This window comes from Hippoglossus stenolepis, chromosome 10 (genome assembly GCF_022539355.2).
Source record: "Hippoglossus stenolepis isolate QCI-W04-F060 chromosome 10, HSTE1.2, whole genome shotgun sequence".
NCBI lineage: Eukaryota > Metazoa > Chordata > Actinopteri > Pleuronectiformes > Pleuronectidae > Hippoglossus > Hippoglossus stenolepis.
The window spans coordinates 7,672,739-7,694,339 of record NC_061492.1 but is presented as its reverse complement, the minus strand read 5'-3'; the positions used below and the strand labels follow the sequence as shown (position 1 = coordinate 7,694,339).

At 43.9% G+C, this 21,601-nt stretch overlaps 2 protein-coding genes across 4 annotated transcripts; both read right to left on the bottom strand.

Moving 5' to 3' along the window:
* Positions 1–11,861: 11,861 nt before the first annotated feature.
* LOC118115893 (gap junction delta-2 protein) lies at positions 11,862–15,234 on the bottom strand. 2 transcript variants are annotated; one of them, XM_035167100.2, is made up of 2 exons: positions 14,742–15,234; positions 11,862–13,788 (listed from the first exon to the last, which is right to left on the bottom strand). In XM_035167100.2, exons 1-2 carry the CDS (start codon positions 14,820–14,822, stop codon positions 13,120–13,122), a joined length of 750 nt encoding a protein of 249 aa, XP_035022991.1. In that variant the 5' UTR covers positions 14,823–15,234; the 3' UTR covers positions 11,862–13,119. The 2 variants fall into 2 exon arrangements, with proteins under 2 accessions (XP_035022991.1, XP_035022990.1); XM_035167099.2 differs by having other exon boundaries at positions 11,862–13,963; positions 14,742–15,228.
* A 1,333-nt stretch (positions 15,235–16,567) lies between these two features.
* Positions 16,568–20,326, bottom strand: LOC118115892 (actin, alpha cardiac muscle 1). 2 transcript variants are annotated; one of them, XM_035167097.2, is made up of 7 exons: positions 20,203–20,326; positions 19,413–19,551; positions 18,852–19,176; positions 18,601–18,762; positions 18,126–18,317; positions 17,001–17,182; positions 16,568–16,919 (listed from the first exon to the last, which is right to left on the bottom strand). In XM_035167097.2, the coding sequence occupies exons 2-7, from the start codon at positions 19,539–19,541 to the stop codon at positions 16,776–16,778; spliced, it is 1,134 nt and encodes a 377-aa protein (XP_035022988.1). In that variant the 5' UTR covers positions 19,542–19,551; positions 20,203–20,326; the 3' UTR covers positions 16,568–16,775. The 2 variants fall into 2 exon arrangements, with proteins under 2 accessions (XP_035022988.1, XP_035022989.1); XM_035167098.2 differs by lacking the exon at positions 20,203–20,326 and adding an exon at positions 19,949–20,196.
* Between the last annotated feature and the right edge of the window lie 1,275 nt (positions 20,327–21,601).

Below are 21,601 nucleotides of genomic sequence, written 5' to 3'. Positions count from 1 at the left end.
CACTGAGAGCTGTTCTAGTTGTTTGCTTGTTTGTTAGTTTGTCAGCAGGAATACACAAAAAACTACTGACCAGATTTTCACAAAAATCAGTAGAAGGATGGAACATTGGCCAAAAAAGAAACCAGTAAAATTTGCCACAGATCCAGACAAAGGGGCGGCTCTAAAACTGTTAAGCCGGTTTTTGACATTTTTATCATTGTCACAGGGAGTAATTCAAGGAATTGTGTGAAATCTGGAGTGACTGTATTTAATTCAAGGGGAGTGTTGGGCCTTGACGGAGGTTCGTAGTCTCCTGAGTGCCATTCTACTTTAGTGCTGAAACGAGTAGTGCGGTGAATCTGTTATTCACTTGCCAACCAGTTTAATAGTTGACAATTGAAGGCATTTATCATCTGAAAATGCTGGAAAAAATTCAAGGTTTTTATATTTTCTCTCTATTCACTATTTCTGTAAATTTGTTATTTTCAGATTTCTGAATTTTGCTCTGACAAAACAAGCGTTTTTCAGGTGTCACTTCGGGCTCCATGCAATTATGATCGCAATGTCCTGAAATTTTCCACATTCCGCAATTTAGAAAACTATTGATGATGATAAATAATAATGGTTATTAGATGCTGCCCTTGACATGTGAAGAAAGAAAGGGAAAGGTCAGGTCTGCAGGTTATTGAGCATGTGAGAAAAGGCAAAAGCAAAAGTTCAAATACATCTTGTTTTTTGCATTAATTTCCATAAACCATCAATAAATCGACTGACATTTGAATTTGTGCGCGGTAGCATGTCTGTGTGTGTTTTCTGTATATAGAAGCTCCAGTAACCCAGAGAGATGATAATGGCCCAGTCCTCACCAGATGTGTGACGTCTCCCAAAGGGGCGACGCTGGTGCACTGGGCTTCAGGATTAATGGTTTGAATAAAAGAAAACATAATTAAAACCTTCCCTCATGCCCAGGTAATCAAACAGAGTGAGAGAGGAGGGGGGACGCTGGGTGTGAGGGGCTGCAGCTTTGACTGATAACCAGTCCCAGCAACCCCCCCCCCCCCCTTACACACACCACACACACACGTGCACAACATGCCTTGAGCTGCGGTGACATGCTGTACATGAGGACACACAATTGATGGCTCCTGTCTCTCGAATGCAGACGGCGTCATTTTTTTTACCTCCTGCGATTCATTACAGCGTCCGAGCGGCGGCATGCAGCAGCTGAACTTTTGGATTGTCACATGAATCAGCTGTTTAGTGGGATTTAGATGGAGCGGAGGGAGATGATCCCGTCTCCGAGACACATTCACGGCCTGCTGGTCTGTCAGAGGATCTGCCAGCGGATGGACTCCCACGGGGGGGGCAGCCGGAGTGTGTGGTGTGATTGTTCAGTGTTCAGCGGTGGCCAGTTCAAATATATTGTGTGGTTAATATCCTGTAAGTGTGCACGGGGTTAAAGGTGTTTTCTCAGTGTTGGGGGAGTAGGAGCATCAGGAGAGAAATGAGGGCAGTTAGGCCACAGCAACGAGAAGCTCCTGATTTAATTTCTGTGGGATGTGTTTGCACTGACAGATTTCTACTATTTGATACAGATGGTTTAGGTTTGCATCCCTTCTGGCTGCGGAAAAAGCTTCCAACGCAAACTCAGTACTGACTTGGCAAGACAGAAACCAGCATTTCATATTCATGAGGCGATTCTATAGTCTGTGTGCGCGCGTGTGTGTGTGTGTGTGTGTGTCTGTGTGTGTCAGAGAAGAAGAGAGTAATTCTGGGCACTGCTTTGTTTGAGTCGTGGCTTGCACATGAGCAGAGCTTCTGCACAGAGGCCGTTCCCGTTTTGCAGCGTGCGGTGCTGCGGGGGAGGACTGTGGGGGACAGCTGCTCGCTCAGGTCATGTGAACCCAAATCTCTGTTTAGAGGGAGACCAGCTTGTCTCCAGTTGTGCCTCCTAAGGCCATGGGAGAGCTCCCAGACCGGAGCTGGAGCAGCTCATCACCGAAGAGGCGCCGCGCCGAGCTCCTCATCACATCCCAGAGAACGGGAAACTCTTAGATAAACCTGGGAATAGATAGTTAGTCGTCTTACATGTTTTGTTGCCTGAACACTGGTATTAAAACAGAAAATAAAGTGTGGTTTCACTTTTTGTTAGGATGACGTGCAGTAAAATGCAGTATAAATATATAAATAAATCAACTGGTAAGTCAGGTATGCAAATGCTTGACTCATGCATTACTCATCGTGATCCAATATGTAGGCTACAGTACACTTACCATTTTATTAGGTACACTTGCAGTCAAATACAACAGCACTGCAATAAATCCCTCCCTTCATGAAGGTTACAAAGATACGTTTCCGTTTCCCTGATTACTCAAAAACTGCTGAATCTATTTCCTCGAAACTGTGTGGAGATGTGGGGCAGAACCCAAGGAACGTCCTGTAGAATTGTGGCCTGAATCAGGATAAATGGGCGGATCCAGGAGTTTCACTTTCTTCAACATGGTTAGATCAGGCTCTAGCCTTGCTGGAGCTCTGCACTCTCCAAGCTATATGAACCAGATGTGTTGATTCAGCTCTATAATCATTTTTGTTACTTCATACAAACACATGACTGAGAATTTACTGATAAATAATCAATGACATTTGGATTAGGTCATGTGATTACCGAACGTTTACTGGATCACCGTGTCACGGTGGAATCAGAGTTGAGTCATAGACTAAGAGGATTAATCAAATATAAAGCAGTTGTCAAACCGGTGCACTTAGTCAGTATCAACAAAAAGACTTTGCAATAACAGTTTAACTGAATATATCCACCGGGCTTTAGTTGTTCACCTGCAGTATATATTTACAAAGAATGCGTAAGGAAGGCACAACAGAATGCCTTGGTGCATTAAATCACAGATGTCCAGCTTTATGTAAAATATTACCCACGCATATATACTTTATATTCAGAGACGTACATCATGCACACGTCAGTGGAATCATGATAATTGTGCACACACTGATCATTAAAGTCTTATTTCTGACTGTTAAACATCACATTGTCTCAACACAAAGTTTTTATAGTATAACATATTTTTTACTGTCAGATTTTTCTTCAGATTTTAAACATCCACCAACGTCCTTCTCATTTATTATCTGTCCTCCAGTACATGACTTTCATAACTTTCAAAGAATAATCAGTCGGGGACCTTGTCCACTAGATTGTAATGGTGCAATTAATAATCTTTCATTTATACAATAGCTTCAACGGTTTTACGGTTGTTTTCAAGTCAACCATCACACAGCTGGCCAGATGTAACACTGCGCAGTAGCGAGGTCCTGTCAACACACATGCTCGACCAATCGTGAGTCAGTCCCAGCTGTCAATTGTGACCTTTCACCCCAATTTTTTAATCACTACCTAAAATGACAGAAACTCTCTTTGAGATAAAATGTATTTGACGTAAATTTTGCCTTTTTATTTGAGTCCATGTCCCATCCACTAACACGGAGGAGGCTGGATTTATCACCTATGCTGCCGCCAGCCACCAGGGGGAGATCGAGACGCTCTGTCTTCACTTTTTGGGAGCGGTCATGTCGTCCATCTTTTTTTTTTCGCAACAAGATACTTAGCAGAGCAACCTGTGAACTTCTGCTCTTTTTCAAGATGTTGATTATATTTCTCTGTGATGACTGAATCTGTGAATCTTTTTTTTTTTTTTGCAGCGTGCAGCTGAAGTCAGGAGAAACTGATGTTCAGCAGGTAGAGCCCATCAGTTTGCTGCTGGTGTATCGATCCCAGTATACCATTAAGCCATTTCTTTAAGGATTCCACTGCATCAGCACCCTGAAGCCGCGGCACCTTCCCCCTTGCTTCCACCAGCCCTGTAATGATTCTTAACGGCTCTGATAGGGGTTCAATTGGTCCTGTTTCATTATAATTGGTATTGTAGCAAATGATCATCTCTCAGAATCGGTCGCTTAAAAGTGTCACTTATCGATCTCTGTTAACAAGAGATGTGCATTTATGACGAGATATTTATGTCTTTCCTTTTGATTTTGAACGTCGTCTGCACTATCTCGCTCTCGCAGCATCCATACATACAGCTTGTTAATTATGATACGAAAAAAACAATGGCGCCGTTACCTTTGGCTGTAACGACAAGTTGGCGCGAGGAAGCAGAGAATCATTAGCACAGTCAACACTCGCCGCGCCAAAGCCCGGCGGCGCCGATCCAACTCGCAAACTTACACTTGCTCCTTCAAAGAAAAATAATGACACTCAGATTACAATTGACCTCCCTTCTGATCAACTGGAATTTCATGCACACATCTCAAGTGGCTTACAGCTAAGACGTCTTCTGGCACGCAGCGCTGGATTTCTGGTGCATGGGGGGAGGTGTGTGTGTGTGTGTGTGTGTGTGTGGGTGTGTGTGTGTGTAACTGGACGGCTTGGAAGGAGGGCCTTACACAAGATTTCTCAGTCTAATTAACGCCTCAGCAACAACAACAACAAAGATCCCAGCAGCCCCAGTTTTTCATTTGAAATGCTGAGAAAGGAGCAGCCCGGCATGTGCACTCGAGGGCTTATGGGAAAGCATATGTGTGTGTTTGTGTGCGTTGCTTTTCAGGGGGTCATGTTGGGCATACGCTGCATTGTGACACATTACTGGGAGTATTTGTGTTTCATGGCGGACGTCGGCATCATATCAACATGGGGGACAAAAGATTAGAGGTGTCAATATAGAGGTTTATGATGTGGGACGCTGGTAAATGCTGGTGAGTTGTGATAAAGAAAAAAATGTGAATGATTTGAACCTCTTGAGTTTGCACAGGATGAACAGGCCTGAGGATTGAAATGAATGAAAAGCATTGGATGAGTGATGCAATACCACAATCAGACTTTTTAATGATGTAATAATGTCATGATAATGGCATTAGTTGCAAAAATAATACACTGCTAAACTAATGTGAGGCCTACCATATGTAAATGCCTTTTTGAACGATGCATGACGTCATTTTCTGACTTGTTTGTGATTTCTTTCATGATGTCACTTATCATATGATCCGGAATCGTGGAATCATTTTCACCCTAAGCTTTAGATTCTCTAAGGCGAGATCCTTTGGACCATAATTCTATAGAATCCAGAGAGAGAGAGAGAGAGAGAGAGAGAGAGAGAGAGAGAGAGAGAGAGAGAGAGAGAGAGAGAGAGAGAGAGAGAGGTTAAAATAATACCCTGCTCCAGGCTAATCCAATGTATAGGGTAGCAAACAAACCCTACCTTTAGTTACAGTTATATTTTTTGTGAGATATAGTTATAGTTTTACTTTCTGCCCTGAGATGATTTAGATGTGCTGTTACCGTGTCTTGGAATTCAAGAGAAAAGTCTGATAACGACAAGGCTACAGATAATCCACCGCAACTGGAGGAGACCCATTTCTTCTGAAGGCTACAGCGACTGTGTGAGAGCTTCCACACACTTTCTACGAGGTACGTTTTTGCACTTAAGCACTAAAATCCTCTCGCTGAACACAGAGAAGCATAATAAAACACTTAACTGCAGACCAGGCAAAACAAGAAACAGATAACTGTTAGCTGCAGTGCGATCCAGGACAACAGTCCTGTAATAAATATCTTTTTGAAACAGGGGTTTGGTTTCGCGGTGACAAAAGTGTTGATTCAACTGTTGTAAGGCCTTAAGTGTTTTCTGCCTTGCTGTAGAGTGTCCACCCCCCCGACCAGTGTGTGAATGAGAATAAATTCTGAATGCATCTGTACTAAGGTTTCACAAAGAGCAGAAATGAACAGAGCAGCAGAGAGACGATGTTTAAACATCACCCATTCACCAAATATCATCCTGATTTTGTTGTGTCTTGACCAGAGGAGGAGGACAAATGAGATTTTTTGATGTTTTCCTTTGTTTCCGTTCTGTTTTTATTAGGATCTCATGGAATTCCTGATTCATCTGCGGCTGAATCTGACCAATGGTCAAATATATTTTAATTCCAGTGCTCAATAGAAAACAAATGTGTCTAAATGAAGCAGATATGATATTTCATGCTACACTCTGACATTCATTACTTCTGGTCACAGTTTATATATCCGTACTGCAGAACTCTCACTTTTATTATTTTTTCCATTTTTTTCCCAACAGCTAACTTGCCACATTTAGCTGTAATCCACCAGGGCTGCTATTTCTAAGGTTTGGAACAAAAACCCAGTCATGGTGTTTCTGATCGTTCCATCACAATGAAAGACTGAAAGCAGCAGCGTGAAGTGAGATCTCTTTCTGTGGAGCGCGATAGAAATGAAAAACCACGTCATTCACGGCAAACAGGAAAGATTAACAGTGGGTGAAGGAAATAAAGAGGGGAAGCAGGGGACCATAGAAATACTCCCAATCAGCTGCGAGGAAGAGGAGAACAATGTGTGCGGTTCACGCAGAGTCTAAAGGTAAACCACCGCCAACCAAGCAGCGGCGGCAGAGTCAGCGAGACCAACCCACACAAGTTCATCCCACACTTCCACTGGGATTTAAAGGTTCACCATCAGCCTGGTGATATCTGTGTAATGTCATTATTTGCATTTCAATTTTCTTTCTATTAAATATAGCAGCATCTTCCTTGGTTGCGAAGAAGACAAGTTAGCAGGTGGTCATTTCATTCTGCAGCCGCAAATCTTATGAGACGAGTATTATCTTCAATCCCTGTGAGCCTCTGTGATACATGGTAGTGATTCATATTCCTGTGTGTGTGTGTGTGTGATTGAGTTTCACTGTGGGTTGTTTAAAATTAATATCTCTATACCTCAGCCGCTGTCTCCTCCATCTTCCTGTAAGCACTCTGCTACTCCGTGCCTCCCACAGTCCATCGGTACAAGTTCCCTTGGCTGGCGAGCGCCTCCGTGTCCGATTCAAAACTTGCCAGCCCCTGATTTTTATTGGCTGTGTAATGGTGCAGAACCTAAACATTTATCAGGGTCGATGTGCTGTGTGTAGTACAAGCTATTAGGGAATGCAGAGGAGGCGAGCGGGGCGCGGAAAGTTAGAAACAAGCAGTAGGTGTCAGAATGAGCTGTCACCTGGAGGGAAATTAAAGACGTCGCAGACAGGAAATTGTTTAGGGTTTGTTTGTGGCTTTTCTTTGCTGCAGTGTGGCCTGGTGCTGTCTGCTTTGCATTAATGACAAACTGCTTAACCAGGGGAAGGTGGTGCAGCGTGGTACAGAGCTGTAGGGTCCTGCAGCTTTTAGATGCTGGCTCCTCAAAGAGAAGAAATGCTGAATTTAGAGAAATTAGTGCCGTGCCCGTTCTAAACCTGCCTGTTCTCTTTACCTGTGTCCGCAGCTACTTTAGAGTTATTCCTTGTCATTACTGAGTCCCCCTCAAACAGACCTACAATATACCATATACTTTGTGTTCATCCTACCTGGTTTACCTGCAATGAAGATTGTATAGTCAATGTTTTTCATAAAATAAAACTGAATTTGGTGTATTCCTCTTCACGTGTGTGGTTTATATACATAAGTTTGAATGATTTACTGGACTGCTGATGCTTTTTTTAACGTTGCATGCTTGTTGTTTCTGAAGCGACGCAATCTTCAGACCCCTATTTCACAACTTTGCAAAATAAAAGCTGTGTAATGCAACTCGATACAAAGCATCACAGCAACAGTGCTTTTACTTTGTAGACAACTTGATGTCAACCAAGAAGAGGAAGTGATTCTATAAATATTGTTGCCATGAAGGAGATGTGTCAGTCTAATATGGTGAAGGAAAAAAAATATATTATATGGTAGCAATTTTCACCCGAGGTTTGACCCAGTTACCAGTTATTACTGTGGTTTATGCAAGGACATCGAAGAAGACATGTTCAACTCGGTCCTCAGACTGAAGACATACTGCTCCACCCATCACTGACTGCTACAGTGCACTGGTCACATGTTTATGACATTTTTTAATTGAAATTGCATTAAGATGAACGGTTCTGGAGATAAAGAGCCACATCCAGAAAGACATACGTGGAATTAGTGGGTGGATTAATTAGTAAAATGCAAATGATGAAAATTATCTGCTCTCCTTCTTCTCAAAGTTGTAGTAGCTTCACCTCAACTAACTCACCCCACTAACTCTATCTTAATCTGACCTGTCTGGTTAAAGAGAGGAGGACTCCAATGTTTTTTGGGTTTGGGTGCATTGTGTCCTCGCACAGGTGCTGGCTGTCCCACTCTGAACCTCTGGTTGACAAATCTGTGTATAATCCACTAATGTTCTTAATCCTGAGGTCACGTTTAAAAAATGGATGAGAAATTAATCTGCTGTCAGGTCTGTCAGGTATTTTTTTTTTTTCTACCAAATCCATGTGCCAATACGGCCCCGCCACCGCCACCGCCACCAACCAAAACCAGCCAAACTAATCCCTCTGTTCGGACGGCGTCAAATGTTCTCCGTCCTTTTGTCCTTGTTTTGAGAAGATTTCATTAAAGCGGAGAAGTTTAAAAGACAAAAAACCCAAAGGACAAATCACAGGACGGAAGTTTGGCGTTGTGCTTCTTTGAGCAGCCTCAAAGTGGAGTTGTGTGGGAGGGGGGGGAGAGAGGAGCCACAGTGGCTGGAGACAGAGAAAGCTACTTTACAGCCAAAACAGAGCAGATGCCTTCGCTCCCCTGGCAGACGGAAAGTTGGGAACTTTGTCACACTGTGCGAATGTGTTACTGCCTCTTCCCTCGCACGGACGCAAACATCCGGCGTGTTTTGTTTCAGTGTGTGTCGTATCTGCCTGTGCCATGCTATGCCGTGCATATGTGCTGCAGTACCCAGGCTAATTTCATTGCTTCTGGCTGAGTGGATCAAAAAGACCTGCATTCACTGTGTTTCCTCAGTTTGCTCTCCACCCGTTTCATGCAGTAATCTGCGCAAAAGGCAGAATTAAAGCACTCCCCGAGCCAGCCTTCTCCTTTTGGATCGGTGAAAGAGGGAAAAAAAAACAGGGAGGATATGCTTGTTTTTTGGGGACAGAGGGGTTGAAGGATTTACAGACTCAGGTGAAAGTTCTGGTTTAATCCGTCACATTTTCTCCAAGGCCTCAAGAGCAGATTAAAAACCAGGGGAAGTACTGTCGGTATTTCCTCTCCTCTTCAGTATTCTAGAATTATGTTAATAGGCTTTTTTTGTTGTTATATTGCCAGGTTTTAATCTGGTTTATAATTTTTGGGATTACATGTAAAAGAGTAGAAGAAAATAATGATATTTGTACCTCAAGGAGAATCACAGATATGCACAAACACAATATACCATGTTACATTTGTTTTAATGCTATTATGACTGATTTCAACTGTCCTCGTCTCCTGACTCCGCCGAAGTTGTCAGTATGATGGAAGGTGGCTGCAAAGATTATTAATAAAGATGTCAGTGCTGCAGCTCAATCACTCGCCTTGTCGCTTAAATAAAAACACTCTCTGCTCCCAATATATATCACAACTTAGATCTGTTCGCTCCAAAATACTAATACTTCAGTCTGTCCTACACACTCAGGCCTCGAGCTAAGCAACTATACTTGCTAGTGTAAATCCTTCATTATGTTTAATACAAAACCTAAAGGGTTCATGCTTAAGTGGGAAACGTTATTAACTCATAAACACCGGTTGACTGGTCTCATTTCATTTCTGCATTTTAAAAAACGAGGAATAGTTTTAATCTACAGAAAAATGAATTTCTTATGAAAGTTTGACATTAAAATAAGCTTGATGTGGTGGTTTTCATGATCCTGCCCTGCAGCAGGAACATTTAACAGCTCTGTGCCGACATTTCTCTGAGAAGAAACAGCTGCCTTCGGACAAAATGTTCACAGATTGCGGCTTAAGATGAAGACTCACGTTTGAGGTAATATGACCTAAAAAAAAAACATAGTACAGACAATTTGAATGCTGCCATTTAAGCCCCATTCACACTGCACCAGTCATTTTTGATGTTCCTTTGATCATACTGGTTTCTTTAACGTTTTATACACCAGTGAAAACCGAGAAATCAAAGGGCTGAGCGGGAAAACATCAAATCAAACTGAGACCTTTGTTCTTAGCACCTACTGAGTACATTGTCATACAGTATGTATGCTCTGTATGTGGTGAATTATTGATCTAGATATTTGAAAAAGCAGATGCACAGCTCCACTTTTTATTCTCTCTTCGTGGAGCTGGAGGATATTTTAATCCATATTTTGTTTATTTGTTTTAGAACGGCACCTTGCCCCTGTGTGTAGATTGTCTATGGGAGTGCTCTCCTCTTCTACACTACGTGCCCAGAGAAATGCCTCTCCTTTTGTATGAAGGTCTCTCTCTCTCTCTTCGTTGACTTACATTAGACAGTAGGGATGTATGGCTCTAAAGATCCCTGCCTTCGCCCTGAGCACCTGCAATCACTTCAAATCTGACGTGTTCCTGCAGTGTTTTTACCTTGAGGTCTGAAAATAGCTTGTGTGCAGCCTTGGTGGGTGCGTTGCGCTGCAGTTATCAGGAGGCCGGCAGATGAATACACAGATCCTTGAGATGACTTGATCTCTATAGTCTCCGTTCCCTTAAATATGTAAATGTGAATCCTGTGCTTTGCCGTGTGCGTTTTTTTTTTTCACTCTGGCAGCGAAATGCTCTCTACGTGACCTGTAACCTGGCTGTCATGACTACAAAGGATGCAGGAGACACAGGTACAGTGTAATCTCTGCTGAGCCCTGCTACACTCACATGATGTAAATGCACGACAGCATGCATAATTGCATTGGGACATACCCCAATAATTTTTGCCATTTTGCCGGAGTTTGAAACCAGGTTGAACGTTGCAGGGAAATTTAGAAAAAACGATCAAAGCATCAAAATATAACGACAGCTGCATTTAAACCCCGAACTGTAGCTATGTAGCAGACGCTTCAAATGGTTTGTTGTGTTAAATTATTTTTATCTTTTCTTACATGCAGAGGTTTTTTGTATTTTGTCTCTCTGAAAAAGACACAGATGAGGGGGAGAGAAGGAGACAACGATGCACAAAGGCGTACGCTGCGCTGCCTCAGAGTGGAGCTGACAAATGGTTCTTCTTTCTTCTTCTGTTTTTCTTTTTTCTAGCTCATGACTTCGGGAGGAATCTCGGGTCCCTGCTGGGTTGGAGATGGATGTGCCGGTGCCGCCGCTCTTCGATTTCTCGCGGCTTTGCAGAGTCATCCCGGCAGAGACCGGCCCAACCCACATCACCTGCAGATATCTCATTTTTTATCCCTCTGAAGCTTTATTCCTCTATGTCTCTCTCTTTCTTTCTGTGCTCATATGAGTGTCTACCATCTCTTTATTTCTCCCCTCCTGATCTTTTGTTTTCTCCCTGACCTTCAAAAGTAGTACGCAACCTTTCCCTCAACACAAGCTGTTGTATTACATCCTCTCTCAAACGTGTGAAAACTGGGTTTGGGTTAGGCTCCCTAGGTTTTCTGAATCATGATCAGCTCTTTGGTCATTTCTGAGGACTACGAGGAAAGTCACAAACTGCACAGTGTCCATAGTGGAACCCTGGTGAATGTATAGCTCACTGTCAGAGCTGTGGTTCGAGTCTGGTTTAATGCATGGCTAAATAGACTAAATGTCCCCTCAGGCCACTCTGATATGTGGCATTGGTATTGATGTGTCTCATGAAAGCAGTATCAGTATTGCAACATTGCAGAGTGATGAGATCCTGTGCAAGGTGTGTCCTGCAGTAGGTTTTTTTTAATACAGAGTGGGTGTGGCTCACATCATCACTGCACCAAGGCAAAACTTCCACTGGAGATATATATATATATATATATTTACAGGATATCAGTGTGATGGGTCATTCAACATAAGCTGGAGCAGCAGACACACAAGTACTGCACCTCACACGTTTCTGGTGTACATGAATCCCACTTTTATTTTCCACAGAAACAAAATGATGTTCGTGGTGTTTTTTTTTTTTTCTGGTCGGTTTCGGTTACATTTAAAACCATTCTATGAAAAAACTGTAGCACCAGAGCAGATTTTTATTGCCCATTCTTTGATAAAAATGTCAATTTGTGCTATTTTTCCAGTTTTTAACAGCTTTGATTGGGAGAAGAGACGTTTTTCATTCTTGTATATAAAAAAAAAAAAGACTAGCACTTCATCTCTTTTTTCCAGTCCTTTGCCAAAAGAAAACAGAGAAAACTGTATAGCATTTTTTTCCTCATTTAAATCACAACAAATACATTGAAAGCAAATTTTTAAAAAAGAAAGAAAGAAAGAAATTGGGCGGCATTTAGCATAATCCAAGCAAGGGAATCAGCTTTCATGATGATTATTATATATCTATATATTTATATGTATACATATATATTATGTTTATATACAAGTATGGCACTTGATTACACAAAAGCAAGAAAACACTTCACAAATAAAAGCAGTGGGCGCTTTGGTGTGTCATAAATTAAGGAAGTCACAGACGTTAGCATTTGCAGCAAATTCACCAAGATACTGTTTTGCAAGTCAGCTATAAAGCAATGGAATGGTTACATATGTTAAGGTCAGTGGTGCAACACAGGCAACAGAAAAGAAAACATGAAGTACGCTGGTCGAACCGAGGATTTATATATGTGTGCACATATAAATCTGGATGGTGGAGTTTGTCCTTTAACCACTGTGTATGGTGCCGTTTAATTAGGTTGGTGCCAAAAACAGGTGGAAAAAGTAAATGTCTTACAAACACCGTCAGGTCAGTAGAGCACGTTTTTGGATAAGGTTCAGGCTCTCACGTGTTCACCCCCGCCTCTTTAGTGCAATTTTTTTGCATTTACTCTCTTCAAGTAGCCCAACACAAGCAGAACAGCCCACAAGGAAGTAAATACGTGAACACGTTTTAACATGGATGATCTCCAATTTCGCATCTTACACAGAGTATAAACGTTACTAAAAAGTTGCATCAGTGCAATAATAAATAAGGGAACAAACGTGTCATCCACGCCTGCCATGAAGTCCTTAAAAGACCAAAAGAAAGAAAACCAACCATCTGCCCACTCTTTGAAAAGTCATGACACGAATTAGGCGTGCGGAGCTGTCCGTCATATGTCCATCATATGTTTGTTTGTACATGTTATCACACCTTCCTCTTCCTCATCCTGCTCCTCATCCTCCTCACACATACGCGGAGTCACTGGACTGAGTGCGGCCGAAATTGGGCACACTCATCCTGGGCAAGTCCTTGTTCCGGATCTCATAGATGGACTTCCTCCGCGCCTGCACACCGCGCACGGCCGTTTTGATTTTCCTCCAGCCCAGGTGATTGAGCTCGGCCAGGTTGAGCACCACGCAAAAGCCGCTGACCGCGAACATGAAGACCAGGAACACGGTCTTCTCCGTGGGCCTGGACACGTAGCACTCGACGTCTTTGATGCAGGGGTAGCGGTCGCACTCGTACACCGAGGGCACGTTGAATCCGTACAAGAAATACTGACCCACCAAAAAGCCAATCTCCAGCGCGTTCCTGAACACCACCTGGATGATGTAAAACCGGGAGATGCCCTCCTGCCGCCGCAGTTTGGACTTTGTAGTTCTCATGGCCGAATTAGGGATCTCCTTGACCTCCAAGCAGTCCGGCTCGGCTTCTTTGGTGGAGTTCTCCGTGTTCTGGAGTACTCCGTTAACAATGGTGTTCTTGATCTTTTTGCTCTCATCGCGCTTCAGCGAGTCTTGATCCTTGTCCAGCGTCAGGTAGACCGTGGAGTAGCGCCGCTCCTTCTGCTTGGCCGACTGGTGCACCGAGTACGTGATGAAGCAGAGGCTCGGCGTGCACACCATGATGATCTGAAAGACCCAATATCTGATGTGTGAAATGGGGAACGCCTTGTCGTAGCATGCCTGGTTGCAGCCCGGTTGCAAGGTGTTACAAACAAACATGGTCTGCTCGTCATCATAGACGGTCTCTCCAACTATTGCTACGATTAGAATCCGGAAGATGACCACCACTGTTAGTAGGATCCTATGAAGAAGAAGGAAACAAAGCAGGGACACAAACAAACAACGTGAAAATACGTGTAAATATATAAGCGTAAAGCGGTGGTGGATGTGGTGGAGTTGTGCGCTGCCTCGGTGGCTGACGCGCACCGTCCAATTCTTTTGTGCTGGGTTTTTTTTCCTACGCGGAGCTGTCCAGTGCTGAAACTGGTCGCTCCTCGTGGATGCGATGTGTGTGTGTGCGCGCGTGTGTGTGTTTCCTTCGCATTGTGTGGTTTGGATGTGTTGTGTGATTTAATGGCTGAAATGAAACGCAAGCAATCGGCGTTGCTTCCTTTTTTTTTTTTTTAAATAAACCTGTGTGAGCTTCGTCAATGGAAAGAGGTGATAACACCGACTCGCGCTCGATCTCCTCCTGCCACCCCCTGAGCGCACAACCACCACTCCAACTCACCAACATACATCAAATGGATATTAGTGCATGAATGGAAACATGAAATGACACATGGATTAAAATTATGTGTGTGTGTTTTAGTTTTTTTCTCTTTGCACTTTGCAGCACCATCCCAGCTTTCAACTGGTTTACTCAGTTGTCTCGTTTTAGGAGGAGGACAAAGAGGAAGGAATCTGTGGAACCAGGCAGGGGAAAAAAATCCACTACACAGACACGGAGGACTTGGCACCATGCTACAGATGATCCTTGAGGCACAGGGCAGAGACGGGAGAATGGGGACCATGCTAAAGACGATCCTGGAGGCTGCTGCGTTTCTTCGGCCGCTCTTGGTTTCTGTTGATCATCTTACCTTCCTATCATAGTCGAGTGCTGCTGGACAGCAGCCTCCAGGAGCCTCTCTAGTATAGTCCATTCCCCCATATCTGAGCATCCGGAGAAGACGAGGGCACAACGGCACTCTGTTCAAATCCCTCCAAAAAAGAAAGCGCGTTATTTCCTGTCCAGCTTCTCCCTGCCTCTCGCTGTTGTCAGCCTCCAAAGCGTCCGAATGAGGCTAAAAAATGCATCCGTCACGGGATGCTGCCGCCGTCCCCGTTTCTCTCTGTCTCTCTGCGCGCTATCTGGTTGGTTCTGTGCAGAGCGCGCAGCGCCAGTGAACGTCCTGCTGTGTGTGCCGAGCGCCCTCACGACGTTGCCACACTTTTCCTTGTCATGAGAGTCTGAAGGGCTGATTACTGTAAGCCCTCCTATTTTCGATCTTCAGATCAGGTTGATGGGCTGCGCGCTGCTTGTGGATGGAGGGAGGTTGGATTTAATGTCTTTCCAGCGTTAATCCGCCTTTAAGTAGTCTCCCCCCTCCCCTCCCCTCGCCCATGCGTCACGTACGCGCAGACAGGTCGGTGGAGCGCAGCCAGGACTACCAGGGCTTCTGATGTTCGATATTTCAGTTGTGCGTATAGCGTGCGCCATTCAGTGGACACTGTTGTGGACACCTGTGTTATAGCCTCTTCAGTTTAAGGGTTTTAGCGTCAGAATCAGAGCCATGACTATATTCTTATAGTACTCAACTCACTGAGCTTCAGATCTACATGTGTTCCACACAACAACAAGCCACCCCTCCTGCAGGGTTTATGGATGCACCGTGTCCCTGGTACAAGGGTCAAGGTGCGTTTTTAAGTAATCGGTAAGTGAGGGATTTAAATAGCTTATATATTATAACAAGACATTGTTCTGTCTATCTATAACCAAAGGCTATGGGTTGTATAGGGACTTCTAACGGGACTCGGTCTCCATTTCTTGGAGCGGATAGCCTCGCATGCCCCGGGGTTTCCGTCACCATGTCGCAGGCTGCTGGCCCGGCTGGTAGAGCTGTTGTTTCCACCTCAGGCAAAGATGATGCTCTGGATACAGTGACAGAGTGAAAGTACCATCCGAGTTGCTAATCGCTTTACAAGGCAGTCTGCTCTCTCTCTCTCTCTCTCTCTCTCTCTCTCTCTCTCTCTCTCTCTGTGTGTGTGTGGAGGTTTAAAAATAGAAACAAAATATGTGACCCCGCCCTGCATGTTGCTCTGAGATTTGATCAACCTATGGTGTTGCCTTGCATGTGCACTAACATTAGACTTTGTGTGGAGGCACCGTTCGAAGTCATAGTTATCTATGTGATTGTTCTTTTAATCTACAGCTTCATTAAGTGTTCATTGTTTTATATATTATTACCAAGAATAACAAGTAGTTAAAGGAATTAATGTATAATAATAATAATGATTATTGTTATTATTATTTTAATTTTTATTATTATTGTTATTATTATTAATTGTTGTTGTTGGGATTTCTAGGCATCCCAAGCTCTGTGAAACGGGGGGATTACTGATCACGTGACGTCGGTGTTTTCAGTAGGTGAAAGTTTTTGCGAGGTAGTTCATCTTCCCCTCTCACCTTAATCTTTTCTAATTCAAAGCTCTGATATCCTTTACTCTTCCGTCGCGTGGGTGGGTGGGGGTGGGGGAGAGAGAGAAAGAGAGAGAGAGAGAGAGAGAGAGAGAGAGAGAGATTTTCTATAGTCCTGAAAATACAGGAACGAGGGTAGGAAGGAAGGAAACAAACAAACAAACAAACAAACAAACAAACAAACAAAGACAGGCAGAAATAGGGGAAGGAAGGAAAGAAGGAGTCTTCTTTTGAAAGTCCAGATTCTCGTTTTATTTATAAAGCTATACATATCCACATATAAATTGCACTTAAGTGTAAACAAAGAATTTTACGACAACATACGAATTCCTGCTTTGGAGCTATGAATTGGGCTTGGCACAGAAGGGAGACAGAGGGCGAGGGGGCGGAGGACTCGGGATGATGAGGGAGGGGCGGGAGGGGGTCAGCCTGGTGCTTAGAAGCACTTTCTGTGGACGATGGAGGGTCCGGCCTCATCATACTCCTGCTTGCTGATCCACATCTGCTGGAAGGTGGAGAGGGAGGCGAGGATGGAGCCGCCGATCCACACGGAGTACTTCCTCTCGGGGGGGGCGATGATCTACAAACACAGAGCACACGTGTTGATCTGCAGGGGCCCCCTCTCTCCTGCAGTGCTAACAATCCAACAGCGAGTCAATACCTTAATCTTCATGGTGCTGGGGGCCAGGGCGGTGATCTCCTTCTGCATGCGGTCAGCGATACCTGGGTACATGGTGGTGCCACCGGACATGACGTTGTTGGCGTAGAGGTCCTTGCGGATGTCGATGTCGCACTTCATGATGCTGTTGTACGTGGTTTCATGGATGCCGGCAGATTCCATGCCTGTGCAAACACAGACACAGCGGCCAAGTCAGTGGGTTTAACCCCCATCACAAACACACACACACACACTCGCACACACACACACCCTGCAGCAGAGGGCACATCTGACACCACCCTCAGCTGCCTGCGCCTCCAACAGGTGCTGAATCGGACAGCTCCGGCAGCAGCTGCCTGGCTCTGCGGCGCGTGTTGGAACAATGAGCCCCTTGCTTCAGATGACTCATGTCTATTTATCGGCCACGAAGCGGTAAATCTCAGGTGGATAAACTGTGACCTCCTCCAGTTGGTGATCCACACTTGGCAGCCAACCGCTAATGTGAGCGATAAACGCTTCTATCTTCAGAAAACCATCCACACTCGGAAGTTTGCTCTCATGCTGCTCCAGGGATTTACACGCGAGCAGTGGTGCAAGAAGTATTCAGGCTATTTACTTTGGTGAAAGTAGCATAATGACGATAAAGTAAATCTTAGTGAAGTACAGAAGTATTAATAATACTTCATCTGACATAAATGCTGATTTATTAATAATAGTTATGTTTCTATGTCACGTTTTGACATGTTCATTGAAAGTTTTTCAGGTGCAAAGAAAAACAAAGATAATTTTATATATATAGAAGCTATTTTCAGTGTCCAGTTATTACTATGTAGCCTCGGTTATGTAATTAATTACTGATGTTGTAGAAAACAGATTTTTATGTTACAGCCAGTGCTGTGATATAATGTAATGTTTGATGTAATGCTTGAGCTAGTACCTCAAAATTGTACTGAAAAATTTGCAATAGAAATACTTCAAATTAATATTTGTTTCACAGAAATGTGATTTAAAACTTCAGCTGCAGTGACACACACCCATGAACATACAGTTAAGCTACTGTATGTTCATGTGTGTGTGTGTCACTGCAGCTGAATCAGTGCTTGGCTGTGCGCCCTCGCCTTTACGCACCGATGAACGAGGGCTGGAAGAGGGTCTCCGGGCAGCGGAAACGCTCGTTGCCGATGGTGATGACCTGGCCGTCGGGCAACTCGTAGCTCTTCTCCAGGGAGGAGGAGGAGGCGGCGGTGGCCATCTCGTTCTCGAAGTCCAGAGCGACGTAGCACAGCTTCTCCTTGATGTCTCGCACGATCTCACGCTCAGCTGGAGGGATCAGATTTGTACAACGTGAAGTTGGTCAAATGTGTCCTGTCAAAACTTGTCTTTTCTTCCCACAAGTTTATTGTATATAGAGAAGATTTCCCCCATAATAAGGAGTGTTCCCAGTTTGTATTATTGTATGGTGCTGATGGATGATTGGAACATCAAATATTCTGTATAATCATTCTTTGGTTTATGTTTGTGGAAGAAAACTTCCCTACATGGTAACTGAAGAAACGCACAGAGCTTAGTTTGCCAAGACCCTGGGTCACTAGCTTCTACTCACCGGTTGTGACAAAAGAGTATCCACGTTCAGTCAGGATCTTCATGAGGTAATCTGTGAGGTCGCGACCGGCCAGATCCAGACGCATGATGGCGTGTGGAAGAGCGTAACCCTCATAGATGGGCACGTTGTGAGTTACACCATCACCGGAATCCAGGACGATACCTTTACGATGAACACGTACAGATTTATTTCACATAACTGCATTAACTCACGCGTCAGAATCCCGTTCCCACCTGGTGAATGTTCCATACCTGTGGTACGTCCGGAAGCGTACAGGGACAGCACGGCCTGGATGGCCACGTACATTGCGGGGACGTTGAAGGTCTCGAACATGATCTGGGTCATCTTCTCTCTGTTGGCCTTTGGGTTGAGGGGGGCCTCTGTCAGCAGGGTGGGGTGCTCCTCGGGGGCCACGCGCAGCTCATTGTAGAAAGTGTGGTGCCAGATCTTCTCCATGTCGTCCCAGTTGGTGATGATGCCGTGTTCGATTGGGTATTTCAGGGTCAGGATGCCTCTCTTGCTCTGGGCCTCGTCGCCTACGTAGGAATCCTTCTGGCCCATGCCAACCATGACGCCCTGATAACAGCAACGACCAGGGATGATGTCGTGGTACAAGTAATATTAATCATTACAGATTAATATAACTACAAATAAATGCAGAATTAAGTTTACCATATAAACATAGATGCGTAATTTTGATGCGCAGTTACGCACAGATAATCTGGCCCTCATCCAACACCATAGATCTTTTTTTCCCGGTTACACTCGTCCTTTCAATACTTCATGTGTTATGAATAGTTTGCCTAAATTACCTGGTGACGGGGCCGACCCACGATGGAAGGAAACACAGCGCGAGGTGCGTCATCGCCTGCGAACCCAGCCTTCACCAGGCCGGAGCCGTTGTCGCACACCAGGGCGGTTGTTTCTTCGTCGTCACACATGGTGTCAGATCTGAAACACACACACACACACACACACACAGACACACACACACACATGCACACCGTGTCACTTTTAGATCTTTGGATCCAATCATGAAATTCCCTGTTTATTGGAATTTGGTGATGGAAAATATTGTCTTCTCTTCATAGATAATCACAATAAACAACACACACACATGGTCGTGAACAATTTCAACCAAGTAAATCTTGGTTAGTCGTGGTTTATAGTGATTTATTCTCATATAAATAACAGTTACAATAAAACATTGTGCTTTTTAACAAAGCTAAAAACTGAGAAAACAAACTACTAGACATATAAAATACACTATATCAATCACACATTATGAATCATACAAACACATGTTATAGAATGGTGTTAGTATTTCACATTGTCTTTGCTGGGTCACCGGTGTTAGTGATGTGAAAGTTAATGTCTTCCACAGAAGCAGTAATCCACAAAAGGTGATGATGGAGCACAGGCTGACGCAGTGAGATGATCCGTTTCAGTTAGATGATGATTTGCGGTTAGTCAAAGATGGAAGTCTCTGTCATAAGTGTTAAAATCCTTCATCCATTCCCCCTTGTGATAAATCCACTGCTCTGCCTTTTTTTTCTTCTTTTTCCTCCTCCTCTGGTCGGTCTGTGCACAGGAGATACTCACCAGATCAGCACCAGGCACCGGATCCTTGAGTGTGTAAACAAGGGGTTCCCGAATGTCACGACGGGCCCATTTATACCCGTGCGAGTGTCAGCGAGACGGGGCTGAGCAGTGCGACCCCTTCTCCATATTTGGTAGCCCATCGCCCCAATGACAACAGCCAGTCCATGAATGGCAGGACAAGGAAAGGGAACTCCCGCGTGGACATCTGTGCCTGCAGCCCATGTATGGAGCAAAGAGGGCACAACAACAGGCTTCCCTTTGATCATTAGCCTGCCGATAGATCACAAGGACTGAAAAACACTTCTGTCACCGTCCAAGGCCGACTACTGGGAATGATACCAACAATATGACATATGTCGAATGCCAGAAGAATATCAAAGGTTTAAACAAAGGCAAACGGAGGAATCGTCGAAGGACACAATCAGAGGAGTAACTGGATTTAAAACGGAAAGAGACACGTTTATTTCTTGGGTCACAAAAACATCTTCTACTATTGTTTTAGATCCAAACCACAACAACAAACATTGGTTTGAAGACATGTGAAATTAATACATCTTCAGATTTGTTTGATGAATAGTTTTGTGTCCGTATCTCTTGAAGTATCCTTCATCACATGAGCCTGGCAGGACACACGGAGCCGTCCAGCACCAAATGGACAAACCACTCGTGTTCCACAGCTGGTGTCAGCTGCTGTTTTGCTCCAAACCCCACGTTTCAGATTCGTCTCAGTGAAGACAGGCTGAAGCCGCTAAAACAGTCCCTTTTTTAGTTCGGTGTAAGTGTCTCGTTAGATTTCAGGCAAATCCTGCACATACATTCGAAAACGACAGCATGTTGCCAGACTCACCATATGGCCAATGAGAGCATATGTTTGCTGATGCATCCACGTATTTGATTTACATAAAATCAATGAGTTTTCATTATTATAATGAGCTCCTTTGAGGTTATTGATGCGGTGGCCATGCAACATGCTGTGTCTGCAAGTGAAAATATTTGAAATTAATTAAAATTCATACTCCCTCGGTTTGTCTTTTGCATATTTTACTTTCTTATTGACCAGTCAGACAGAAATCTTGATACAAAAGAGATAAACAGTTTATTAAAACATATTTCTGGTGCCTTCCGAGGAAACGTTAAACTAGAAGCCACCAAACAGATTCAAAAACAGAGGGAAATACTTTGACCTAAGTATATTAGCAGTGAATTATTCTCCTTGGCATATTTCTCGTCCTCAACACAAACTCATACCTCAAACACCCTCCACCGGATTATTGATTATCTTTGTATCTATAGTTAAAGTCCAGGTAATGTATTCCTTCATGTAAGAAACCTTTACAGATAAATCAAAAGCCATGCTGATGTAATTTATTGTTCCCGGCATCCAAACGAAAGAAGAAAA